At 49.0% G+C, this 13425-nt stretch overlaps 1 protein-coding gene across 1 annotated transcript in view; it reads left to right on the top strand.

Annotated features, from left to right (window-relative positions):
* The window catches only part of MYO1E (myosin IE), a 203152-nt gene extending 190556 nt beyond the window's left edge, over window positions 1-12596 (top strand). Inside the window, exons 27-28 of the mRNA XM_037054008.1 lie at window positions 7023-7192; window positions 11509-12596. Of these exons, the coding sequence (XP_036909903.1) occupies window positions 7023-7192; window positions 11509-11585 (247 nt within the window). The 3' untranslated portion in view covers window positions 11586-12596. The remainder of the gene's footprint in view (window positions 1-7022; window positions 7193-11508) is intronic.
* The last annotated feature ends 829 nt before the right edge of the window (window positions 12597-13425 follow it).

Raw genomic sequence — 13425 nt, 5'->3', positions numbered from 1 at the left:
CTTCCCTTACCTTACCTCACCTTTACCTTCCCTTTACCTTTCCTTACCGCAGGGAAGGGAATGAGAAAGAAGGAGAGAAACATTGACGTGTGGTTGTCTCTTGTTGCAGCCCCTCCTGGCCTGCAACCCAGGCATGTGCCCTGACTGGGAATGGAACAGGTGACCCTTTGGTTTGCAGGCTAGGTTGAGCCACAACAGCCAGGGTCCAGTGGCTTTTCTTGCAAGAACTGCAGAGCTCTGGACTCCTTGAGGGTCTACGCCTGAGGTATTGTTAGCTTTAAGGAGGAATGGGCAGCCTGCAGAAGCCAAGACAAAGGGACCAGTCAGAGAGACACCTTCCCCGAGTACACACACACACACACACACACACACACACACACACACACACCCCTGCAATAGCCGCACTGCTGTGTGGGCTTAGAGCATGAGCGGGACCGAGCTGTGAGGTAACAGTGCGACAGGCACTGGCCGAGTTTGGACAATGTAAATAAAGCCCCAAACTCCTCCCGCTCCTCTGCTCCAATCACCGTAACAGCTCACACCCCCTGGAAAGTGATGCCTTTCCCAGGAGAGAGAATGAACAAACCCCCACTTCAGAGAGCTTTGTTGTCACTGATGTCATTTGGGTTTTTTTTTTCCTTGTGGGCTTTTGGCATCTTGTGAGACTGGGCAGCCATCCACGAGGGTTCAGCTGTCAGTCAACGTCTCCGTGTCTCAGGGCAAAGGCACCCCTTGGGCTTCCCCTGTCGCCGACACAGGGCTTCTCCAGCAGTGCAGACCTTTGCACGCAAACCGACGTCAAACCGACGTCACCTGCTCGATTCTGGGGAACTGCTGTGCGGGTTACAGTGCGGTCCCATTAGAGGTCTAATGCCCCACTCGGGAAAAGGCTGTTGTAAAAGTGAGCTGCTGTAGCTCGGCTCCCTCCTGTGCTTTCTTCATGGGAATAGACACAATAAAGTGACGAGTGTGTACAAATTAGCCTGAAGTATGGGTCAGGTGGCAACAGGGAAACTACATTACATTGTGCCGCAGTTACATACAGTGGAACATGGATTTGCTTAGTGACGTGGAGTTTTCTAACTATGAACCTATATATATTTATATATATGTGTATATATATATACACACATATGTATATACACATATATAAAGTGAAACTTTGTTGTCGAAATGAGAAAAATAATTTTATTATTGTGAGTCTTCAATTCTTGCTCCAACCCTCATGATCTCAATGAAATGATTGGTTATTTTGTTTGTTTATTTGTTTGTTTGGTGAGAGAGGGGAAGGGAAAAAGAAAGGGGGAGAGAAACATCGTTGTGGAAGAGGAAACATCACTCGGGTGCCTCTCGCACGCCCCCAACCAGGGACCAGGCCCACACCCCAGGCATGTGCCCTGACTGGGAATCAGCCGGCAGCCTTTTAATTCCCAGGCCGCGCCCCATCCACTGAGCCACACCAGCCAGTGCAATGNCCCTCATGATCTCAATGAAATGATTGGTTATTTTGTTTGTTTATTTGTTTGTTTGGTGAGAGAGGGGAAGGGAAAAAGAAAGGGGGAGAGAAACATCGTTGTGGAAGAGGAAACATCACTCGGGTGCCTCTTGCACGCCCCCAACCAGGGACCAGGCCCACACCCCAGGCACGTGCCCTGACTGGGAATCAGCCGGCAGCCTTTTAATTCCCAGGCCGCGCCCCATCCACTGAGCCACACCAGCCAGTGCAATGAAATAATTGTTTTTAAAACATCACTTTCAGTCCTATCAGGTTTATTAGGAACGTAAATATCATAAAATCCCAGAAGTAACAAAATGACCTAAATCATGCATATCCATCCCCAGACCAAGCTAGTCTTTGTTACTCTTTGTCACTTTTAGATAAGTAAGTGGATGTGAGTTTTCAGGAGGGATGGTGGGGACAGAGGTGTGCTGGCAAGCGGCTGACTGTCTGGAGCTGCAAATTGGCCCATTTCTGCTCTCAGTGTGGCCACTGTCAAAACACCATTGTGACTTCCCCGGTCGCAGAGCCAGGCAGAGAAGCCCGTCCGCCACACTGTCATTCGGCAGGGCTGTCACCACACGTGAGCCACAGATGACAGCATCAGGAGCACAGATGGAAGTGAAATGTAGTAAAATAATTAGGAAGGGTTGTCATGAGAATTTATTGCCTGTGCTTTAATATAGTTTATTCAGTCTTAAGTGTGTTTGATTTAATCTTTAATAATGACTGTTTAACAGCTGACCCGAGAAAACCCTGAGCGCGTGACAGCCTGCTCTCGAGGGCGGGGCTGAGCCCTCTCCAGCTCCCTGGGCACCAGTGCCTGGTTTGCTCTGTGAAGGAGTCCCGGCCCCTTCTCCACTGCGTTGACCAGGCGGCTCTTGGCCGCCCGTGCAGAGCGCCAGGCACCCAAAAGAGCTCATTAATCAGTTTCTGGCAGGTCTCCGAAAAGTCGTCGTCTGTCCTCGTTATTGATTACACAGGATCGCCACCTAGTGATGCAGAGGAGGTAGTCTGGGTTTGGGGCCGAGCCTGTCTGGTGTGGATTGAGCCTGGAAGATGGCCTTCTCACTGACCGTTTCCTACGGTGCTCTGCAGGTCCACTGTGTGGTGAAACGCAGACACAGTAACCGCCTCCTGGGCACAGACTTCCTGTGCTCCTTGTATGTCTGACAGTAGAAATTTGTCGGGAGCTCTGTGTAAATCTCCCTTCCAATTAGAAAAAGTACCCGGGCATTGCCCAAGTCTCCCTTTTCTAACGATGAAGACACCTGAAGAGGCGAAGCCATGGCCCCTGTTATGTGCCGCCAGTAGCAGAGCCGGGCCTCACACCTGCCGCACTGACTCGGGACCCGGGGTCCCTTCTGCCGCGCTGTCACTCCAGCAGAACATGCGGTTTGCGGCTGCGTAGAGGTGTTCCTGGTGAGCGGAGGGGCAGGCCCTGCCCCAGCAGTGAGTGGTATGAGTCGCTGCACCACTGCACTGGACCCCACTCCGAGAAGGGTGGGCTAGGAGAGGGTGTGGCGGGCTGGTTGACGTGAGATCTGAAGGCTGAGCAGGATGTGGCAGCCCCAGCTGGAGGGTGGAGACCGTCCAGGGGCGTGGCCAGTGGTCTGGGGGCCTCGTGCAGATGCCATCGTGTCATCCAGTGAGGAACCCGCAGGAAATCCCGTCTCGCCTCACTGGGCCTTGCACAGGGTGTTGCGAGGTGAAATGAAGCAACATCTGTGAAAATGCCTAGCACAGAGCCTGGCCTGGGACAGGCAGAGCCCGGGCAGGTGTGGCTGCGTCTCACACAGCTACAGGCAGGAGTGCCCAGATGACATCCCATCTGCTGGCACTTGTGAGAAGAGTGGACACATGCCCCGAGGAGACGGCGAGGCAGGAGTGACTGGTGAGAAGGACGGCTGTGCCTAACTGGCTCTCTTTGGGAAGACGCCACCATCCTGGAGCAGCGGCACCCCTTCCCGGCACAGAGCACACTCAGACAGGAAAGCCAGACCGCCGTGACCTCGGGGCTGCCCTTTCCCCATACAAAGTCAGAGCTGTTCTCCACCCCCACGCGCATTCCCCACCAAACACTCTCCCTTCCCCAGCAGCACCCTCTCACAGCTGCCGGGACTCTCCCCGCTCCCAGCGGTGGAGTTCTGTAAAAGCCATGCAGCCTACCGATAAGGGGCCGGGGGCTTTACGTCTCCAGGATGGTAGCAATTGTCCAGGGCCTGGGACAACCAAACCAAGTTGCCTAGGGTCTACCCAGGAACCCACATTCCCCAGTAATCCCCGAGGTTTTACTTTGATTGGTTTTACTCTGACTTTCTTGACACGGTAGCCTCGGGTGCCTTGGGATTGAAGACCCCCCTGCCTGCCTCCCCTCTGCCTGGGACACCAGCGGCTGCAGCGGGCAGGCTGGCCAAGGTCACTCTGGGCATCCGGAGTGCCCTGCAGAGCCCGGAGGGGCTCGTGCAGTTTACTCTTGAGAAAAAAATCAACTGTTTTAAAATACAGTTCACCTGTTTTTGGTACAGTCACACAGTTGTGCAACCATTATCAGCGTCTACTTTTAGAGCATTTTCATCACCCCAAAGAGAAAGCTTCTTCCCATAAGGAGTCATTCCTCTACCCCCAGCCCAGCCCTAGGCAGCCACACTATTCTGTCCTCTGTCAATATAAAGAGCCTTTTCCGGACATTACATATAAGCAGAATCATCTTTCTTGTGTTAAATTTACTCCTAAGGACTATGTCCTTTTTTATGTCTCGTAAATGGAATTGTTTTCTCAGTTTCATTTTTGGATTGTTCATTGCTAATGCCCAGAGATAGAGCTGATTTTTACATCCTGATCCAGATTATTATTCTGGATTAATAATACAGATTATTATTCTGTAATCTTGCTGAACTTGTTTATTAGTTTTAATAGTTCATTTAGTGTATTCCTTAGGCTATTGTACGTGCTAATCACCTTGTGTGCAAATAAGGTATTTTCACATCTCTTCCAATCTGTGTGCCTTTCATCCTTTCTGACTAATTGCCCTAATTGCTGGAGCTTCTGGGGCAGCCCTGAGCAAACACGGTGAGGGCCGACACCCTGTTTTGTTCCCAACCTGAGGGGAGAGCACTGTCATTCACCAGCAAAGTGATGTAAGCCAGGGGGTCCTAACTCCAACCAGGGCTCAGGGCTTCCATGAAAAAAGGCAGGGAATGCCAGAGTGGCCTGTGGTGGGACGGGAGACTGGGGGCCAGCAGGGGCCACACCTGGTAGGGACTTTGTTGGCAAGAGCAAAGAGAAGGCTTTTTAGTGGGGGCAGAGGGTGGCATGGGATGAGGGGAACTAATAAACGCTGCAATGGGGTGATGTTCAGGGAGCTCAGAAAGGAAGCAGCTGGCAGGGAAGAAAAGGAGGAGGAGGAACTGAGGGCTTAGTCAAAGCTGGAGGCGGCTGGGCCGAGGGCCCAGGGAGGGGTGGCTGCAGAGAGGAGTGTCCTACCTTTCAGGGATCACCCAGCTTTATCTCTCTGCTAAGAGGCTCCCCTGTTCGGGGACCACACCGAAGTCCCAATACTTTTGGCTCCAGATGCCTCACCAGCCTGCACTGATTTTAGGTCTCCCCCGCCCACTCCCAGATATAAGAGAGGCCGAATCTCCATCTGTGGCTCTTTTAGAGGAGTGTGTGTGTGCACATGTGTGAACGTTTCCTCCTAACCCTGCTCCCTGGAACTAGCAGGCTGGAGGCTCTCCTCCCTCCCAGGTTTTTCTAACACACACCCCACCCCTCCACCCTTTTCCTGCTGCTGGGAAATCACCTGACTGCCGGAATCCAGGCTAATGGCTCTCATTAACCAAATGCTGACATGCCTAATATATAGGTTGCTTAATTAAATGCCTGTGTGCTGGCCAGCTTTCAGAGGAGCCAGCACCTCTCAAGCAGGGGGTGGGGATTTCCAGTAGTCCAGGGAGGAAATGATGTCATGCTAAGGGCCTATCGGACGCCTTTTCTCTGTGATTAAAGTGCATGGTGGTGGTGGGCGGGGGGACGTGGTCGACCTAAGAAGACTGAAGCTTGTGTCACCTTGGGTTGAGCTCCTACCCACAAAGGAAGAGAGTGCCAGGCAGCACCCAAGGAACCCTACCCCTGCTGGGAACAGCCCTACCTCCCGGCTGACATGCAGGACCCCTCCCCACAAGCCACCCTTTCACAATCCGACTCACTCATTGGCACCAGTTAGCACCTGGTATCACAGGGCCTCGGCAAGGACAGCGGGGCTCTGGCCTCCTGAGAGCAGAGCTCGAAGCCCAGCAGGCCTCCCTTTTCCTCCTTACTCCCATGGTGTGAGCGGGTGTGAGCTGACTCCGCCAGACCTAACAGCCAGCCCAGCTGTGTCAAGTTCGGGCCAGCCTTTCTCAGGAGAAATCTGAAGCTTGGTTTTTGTAAGCAAATGAATGTATGTAGGCTTTTCCTTTGGTTTGTCCTTAAGCAAAGTGCGGGTTGTGGGGAATGTTTTCTATACTTCTGTTTCCTTTGGTTTTAAATGTTTTTATGAACATGTTTAATAAATAATCATTTTGGGTATAAGTTTAAAGATCTCACTGAGTAGAAGTAAGCTATGGTTATTCCCTTGAGACAATGTATGAATGGTGTCAGGAGTCTCTGGAGTAGGTTGAAAGAGCACGTTTACAGCTGGATTAGGGTCCTAGTCCAGGAGATATTTCTGATCATCGTGACCGAGGGGAGGAGGTGCTCCTGGCACCGAGTGGGTAGAGGCCAGGGATGTTGCTAAACAGCCTGCAGTGCCCAGGGCAGCCCACAGCAGAGAATTCAGTGACCCAAGTCAGTAGTGCTGATGCGGAGGTGCAGCTCTGGATAAACTCTAACACAAGGAAATTTACAGTTGCATTTTTATCATGGAAGTTGGAACCATCCCAAGTGACCCTCAGCAGTGGAGAAGTAAATTGTGACACGTTCATGCAGTAGAATAGCATGAAGCAATGAGAATGAATGAACTGAAACCACACACATCCACAAGATACATCTCAAAAATGGAGCAAATGGTAGTAGAATAGGATTCCTCCCGTGCGATTCCACCAGGCACACTGTGTGGGTGATTTAGGGAGGTGTGCGGTGAAACTACGAAGGCGGAATTATTAGTACGACGTACAGATGGCTGGTTCTGGAGGGGACTGTGGCTGAGGGGAGACTTCTATAGCACCGGCAAAAGTTCTGTTTCCGAAGTTGGGGGAGGAGGGTAGATTCCTGACTGTTTTATTACCATGTAGATGTATATATACATACATATATGCCTTATAAACTTTTGTATAACTGTCTTTTCCACATATGCTGGGGCTGCAGTGACCTTGTCAGGGAGGCTGTTTTATTCTCAGAAAGTTTAGAGAGCGACATATCCTTCTAAGCATGGAGCTAGATTTGAACTTGAACAGGGCAGAGCCAGCCCCATGGTCCAAACCAGTACACGGTGCTGTTGCCTGCTGTTGGGTGCCTCTCCCATCTGCCTCCACTCTCTCCACAGGGTCCGGAGACAGACGACCAGCAGGCCTACCCCAGCAGGAGGCAGGCCCAAGCCCCAGCCCAAGCCTAAGCCTCAGGTGCCACAGTGCAAGGCTCTCTACGCCTATGATGCTCAGGACACAGACGAACTCAGCTTCAATGCCAATGACATTATTGATATTATCAAAGAAGGTAAGTATATAGCTGGCTGGTTGGGATAGACTCCCAAAGAGCACACTACATTGCTATAATAACTAGTTTAAACATGAAGGGAATTTATGGGCCCCTCTAACTGAAACTTGTAGAGGCTAAATTTCAGGCTCAGTTTGATTGAGACTCCAGCTTCATTTTTTTAATGCTTCTTTCAGCTCTGCCCTCTTTGTATCTCTTCCCTCCTCGGGCTGGTTTTCCTCCTGGTAGCAAAATGGCTGCATCAGTACCAGGCCAACAGGTCAAACGATATCTGAGAGCTGCTTTGTCTCTGAGACTTCTTCCCTTAGCCTCTGGGCAAAGCTCTCACTTTCCCTGGGACTGGACCGCATTGGTCGTGTGCTCACCCCTGAACCAGCGTCCGAAGCAGAGTGGCTTGCAACAGGGCAGGGACTGGCAAACGGGAGTCGGGTTTCTCCCACCCAGGCTCCAAGGCCTCCTGCTAATGAAGCTGGTGGAATGGAAGCCAGGGAGGCAGCCTGTGACCTTCATTATAAAAGTGGCTGAATGTTCTACTAATTTGGTAGAGAAGTTAGAATATAATATACACTTACACTTTAGCACCTATGGAAGCATAAAAAACACAAAGGTAATGCCTGGCTTGGGGTGTTAGAAAAAACACCATGAAGGAAAGGACATTTGTGATGAGAGGTGGAGAGACAGACAGACAGAAAAGTCACGGAGGCTAGGAAAAGCAGGTCGTTTTAGGAGAAAGAACCAATGCTCCACCACGTGCAGAACCTCCCCCAGGAGATGACCGACAGTGGGCATGGCCTGGTTGTAGAAGGCCCCGGATGTCAGGCTCTATCTAGCAGACGGGCGAAGGCGCTGGAGAGCCTTCAGGGTTTAGGAGCACAGCAAGGACGGCCTCAGTGAACAGCAGCCCTTGGTGAGTGTGGCAGTCAGGAAGAGGTGGCCGAGGACAGTTCCAGGAATTGTCCAGCAGGTTCCTTCCTTGTACGGGCTCACCCGGCGGAGAGGTCCGGTGCCTGCGCCAACCTCCTTCCCACCGGTCTCTGGGAGGTGGTGGGGTTTTAAAATCTTTTTTAACCACCTAGTTCTCCACAAGATTTAACAGTGTAAGCCATTTAGTATCCTTTGTCAAAAATAAGAGTAAAAATAAGTGTTGAAATAAACTCCAGGAAACACAAACAGGATCTCTATTACCAGTTTGTTCAGCAAAAATATTGGAAATAACCTAATATCCAATAAAGAAATGGGTGAAAAAGAGCTTTGCTATCCAGTCAGTGAACTTTGATGCAAATTTTTTAATTAAAGACAATGACATGAAAGTACGGTATTGAAATAGGAAAATGTTCATGGGAAAAAATTAAATATAGTCCATAGTTAATTTACTATGGACTCTAGTCTCCTTTTTGTAAAAATATAAAATGCATACAGCTATATGTAATGTCTATATATCATATATGTATTACAGAAAATGTTGAATTAGTCTCCTTAAGTATTGAATTTTAAATGAGTATCACTTTTCATTTCTCAACACTTTCAAATGCTTCTAGCAATAACATGTATTCGATATATTTAAACCAGTTGCATATTTACATAAGTGTAGAGTCCTGAACTCATCAAAACCTGTTTCACGGTGATTTACCCAGTGCGGGGTGAGTGCAGGAATAGACATGCGGGTAAACGGGGTGGATGAGGGCCCCAAACGGACCCCTGTGCAGATGCTGTATGATACATGCGTGTTTACTATGTGATAGATACGGCTTTGGAATTGGGGGGAAGGACAGGCAGTTCCTTTCTATTTGGAAAAGAAAATGCAATCAGCTATCTACCTCATACATGAAAAAATCAGGTGGATTCAATATCTAAAAATACTCGACTGAATTATAAAACTGTCGGAAGGAAACCTAGAATATTATATTATTCCTCCGATGGGAAGAGCCTTCCTATGGAAGACACCAAGTCCCCAAACCACACAGGATCAACCTCGTAAAAAGGCGGAATTAAAACCTTCTGCATGGACGAGCACTGGGAGCCACGTTGAAGTACAGACACTCCTCCACGTGAGTAGGACAGATAGGCCCGTCCCCAAGTGCAGAAGGCTGGCGAGGCAATGAGGGGCAGGGCCTCCCAAGTCATCAGTGAGACGTGACGCGAAGCATTTCACCTGTGACACCAGCAAAGACTCACATCGGACACGGTCCACGTGCCCTTATCCCAACCCTTAAAGCTGGATGCATTCCAGAAACTAGACATGGGAGCTCTAGGAAGTTAGTAACGGATGTGTGTACGTACGTAACACCCCTTCAGGGGCCTGGGGCAACGCCCTGGATCAAAGTCAGTGGTTCTGCTAGGAAACGTGAGCAGTCACACTTGGGAAGAGAATTCTTAAACCCATGTCAGTTCAGGTCAAGTTTTGCCATCAAATGAGTCTCAGAAAACTTTCAGTTTTCAGAACACTCTGGATTTTGCTGTTGCAAATGCAGTGCGGATTATCATGTCTGTGGTTAGTGAGGGAAATAGGTAACCTTCTGTCATTGTTTCTTCTGAAACAGACTTTTGGGAAGGAAATTTAACAATATTTATCACCATTTAAAAAACCCCATGTCATGAATTTATATTTAGCCCCTTCCACCAAGATAAATCGTAATTAATATATATATTTAAGTATATACGGCCCTGGCTGGTGTAGCTCAGTGGATTGAGCACGGGCCTGCGAACCAGAGGATCGAGGTTCGATTCCCAGTCAGGGCACATGCCTGGGTTGCAGGCCAGTTCCTGGCAGGGGCCAGTTCCCAGCAGGGGATGCACGAGAAGCAACCATACATTGATGTTTCTCTTCCTCTCTCCTTCCCTTCCCCTCTAAAGATAAATAAATAAAATATTTTAAAAAATCATATTCTTAAAAAAAAAAGTATGTACAATAAAAGTCCTCTCTGTAAGTACAGGAGAGTTTTCTTTAATAACAGCGATGTGGGAAGGGATTTCTAAACATGATAGAAAACCAAGAAGCCATAAAATAACATCATTTGGTTCAACTACTTACATACTAAAATATTTTAAAACACTAATATGGTAAAACATAATAAAATGGGAGGAGGATATTTGCAACTCGTGCGACATATTCACAAATATATCAGGAACTCCTAATCAACAAGGTGAAGAGCAACACCAATGGGAAAATAGGCAAATGACAGGAACAGTGGTGTGCGTGCGGCTGCAGGAGAGAATGCAGAGGCTTTTATGTACCGACATGAAATCATCACTGGAATGCATGATTGAGGTTTTGAAAAGTGCAGAACGTGTATTATGCACAGAACGCTATCAATTGCGTAGCTAGGGGTCGTTTTTATAAAGACTTGCATTCGTGTACATGGAATATCTGAAGAAAGTACAAAACGTAGGCAACCCTGCTTACCCTCAAAGAAGGGATCTGGTGGCCATTTCCACTGTTCATTCTTTTGAACTTCTGGAAGTATGCAGGAAGGCATTATCTATGATAAAAACATTTTTCTTACAAGGGTAATAGGAGGTCCATATCCCTTGACTCAGGAGTCTCTCCTATAGAATTGCCTGCACACAGGCACAAAGACATGCACGTGGACATTTACTGCGTTAACCGTGAAAAATTGAGGCTACGTGCCCATCAATCAGGAAGTGACTGCGTACATTTTAGGATACAGTGCAGCATTTTAAAAAATGAGATACAGACACGGAAAACTTATATCTATGAAGTATTAAAAAGCAAGATGCACAATTGTAAGACATAGAATGGTCCATTTCTGTTTAAAATGAATATGTATTTATAATCATAGAAAAAGTTCAGGAGGAATATATACTAAATAGTTATTACCAGCGAAGGGTCAGAGGTTAAGGTGGAAAGTAAGGATTAGAGGTGTTGCAGACTGGGTCCTTCCGGAAGCAGAGTATGAAATGGAGTTAGGGGTGTGGAGGAAGCAGCACTGGGCAGCATCAGACCAGGACACAACCAGACAGACCCTGCCAGCCAGCAGCTGCTCCAGAGGTAAGACTTCTGGCTGCAGAGATGGAAGTACCCTGGTCCTGGCTCCTCACGGGCCCCAGGCTGCCCTGAACCAGAGCAGGTCCTTCCCTGAAGAGGGCCTGCATGCCCCATCTGTGTGTCTGCTGTATGGGAGGGGTTACTTTTTGCCTCAAACTTTTTATTTAAAATAAGAGAAAGTAAAGAAGGAAAAAGAATGTGGCTAGAGCCCAATCACCCTAGCCCATGGGATGCGGCATGGGAGCAGGGCGTTTGGCCCAGAGAGAACAGCCTGGCTCCCCTTCACTTTTCCCTCTCTGTCTCCCTGCAGACCCTTCTGGCTGGTGGACAGGCCGGCTACGGGGCAAGCAGGGCTTGTTCCCCAACAACTACGTGACGAAGATCTGACTTGCGCAGAGACTCTGGCACTCGGGGCGAAGGAGCCCCAGGCACAGACAGGGGCAGGGACATTTGGGGCTCTCCTTCTGATCTGTCGCGAGCAATTGCTTCTCCAAGGCCTGGACTTTACTCTGGCATCTTCCCCAGGACATTGAAAAACTGGGTTGGGGAAAGGGAGCATCCCTCCATAAATGATCCTAAAAGATAGCCTATTCGTAGGAACCCGGGAGGGCAAAATGGCCACCCACGAAGATTTATTTATTCTATTTAAACCTGGTGAGAGGACAGGCGAGGTCCACTCAGACCTTGCTGGCTCTATCAAAACAGCACCCCGCTCAATCACCAGGCCCAGGGGGTGGCTGTAGGTGGCCACTGACAAGTGCCTCTAGTCGAAGAGCACATTTCTTTCATCCCTCTTTTCCTTACCTGACACACAGCATTCCTCTCTGCCACCTGCCCTCAGGGAGCATCCGCTGTCCGCAGGCTGGGCTTTGCCTGAGTGGGCGCTTCCTGTGCAAGTGCCCAGGGCCAGCTCGGCCTGCTGAGCCCACAGGCGCAGAGGGGCACTGGTTTACACTTTGTGGGACCATCGGGCTACTGGGCTGGGCTGTCAGCCTCGCTTTCTCTGGGTCTTCAGTGGGAATGTGGCTGGGCCCATGTTGGTTCTCTGTTTAATGCTGTACCTATTACTAGAAGGGTCTCTTTTTTTTTTCCTCAAGCTGTACATTTATAAAAACAGATCATATACTGTATATATTAAAAAATCTCGAGATGGTAGAAACATGTATGAATGTACTAAGTAGTATTCCACTGTACTTATTCATAAAGGTAGGTTTTATTACAAAACTCACACCAGGTACTTACACATGTGCACTACTCATTTTCAACTATAGAATCAGTGTTACTGCTTTCTAGCTCAGTGCCCGCAAACCCCTCCCAGCCCTTTCCCTACTGATTAATTTTCCTCTGCCCTCCTCGCTCCCTGTTGCCTTCTAATAAATAAAGGAATCAATGAACTACCTTGCTCTTTCTTGACATTCATTATGGGTTAAACTGTGTCCACATCCCCCCCAAAAGGATACTTTGATGTCCTAACCCCCAGTATCTCAGTATGTGACCTTATTTGGAAATAGGTTCTTGACAGAGGTAAACAGGTTAAAATGAAGTCATTGGGATGCGCCCTAATCCAGTGTAACTGGTGGGCACAGAGAGGGAGACGATGTAGAGTCAGCTGGCTACAAGTCAAGGGGGGGAGCCTGGAGCAGATCCTCCCCTCGGAATGAACCAACCTTGCCGATACCTGGACCTCAGACTTCTACCCTGCACAACTGAAAGACCATGAACTTCTGTTGCTCAGCCACCGAGTCTGTGGCGTGGTGTTAAGGCAGCCCTAGCCAACCCGTTCATCGTGCCTGCAGCGATAGTGTAATGCTGGGGAAATGTAACGAGCAGCAACAGGAAAGACTCATAGGGGAGACTCCCCTCTCCTCTCCTCCAAGGAGCCACCAGTCCCTCGGAAGCTGTTGGGAAGGCAGGGTTTGAGCAACACACACCAGTTTGTTGTCTCAGGATCCCCAAATCTGTGGGGAAACAACTGTAAGGGGTTGCATGCGAAAAAACGGTATTGGGTTTTGGAACAAAGTCAACCAGTTAACATGTTTTATCAAGAACAGGGCCTTGAGACTTCCGACAAGATGGAGGCATAGGTGGAAACACTGTGCCTCCTCGCACAACCAAGTTTAAAGTCAACAACGTTTCAGTAACAAAAATGCAGCCAAAACAGAAAATTGAACTATACGGAAGTCGGACAAGAACAAACCGTTCAGCCAGACCGGTAAGAGGGGGGGAG

Source organism: Sturnira hondurensis, unplaced genomic scaffold, assembly GCF_014824575.4.
Source record: "Sturnira hondurensis isolate 20B ecotype Veracruz unplaced genomic scaffold, ASM1482457v3 Scaffold0008196, whole genome shotgun sequence".
Taxonomy (NCBI): Eukaryota; Metazoa; Chordata; class Mammalia; order Chiroptera; family Phyllostomidae; genus Sturnira; species Sturnira hondurensis.
The sequence above is the reverse complement of the archived record's forward strand: the minus strand, read 5'-3'. Positions and strand labels throughout refer to the sequence as shown.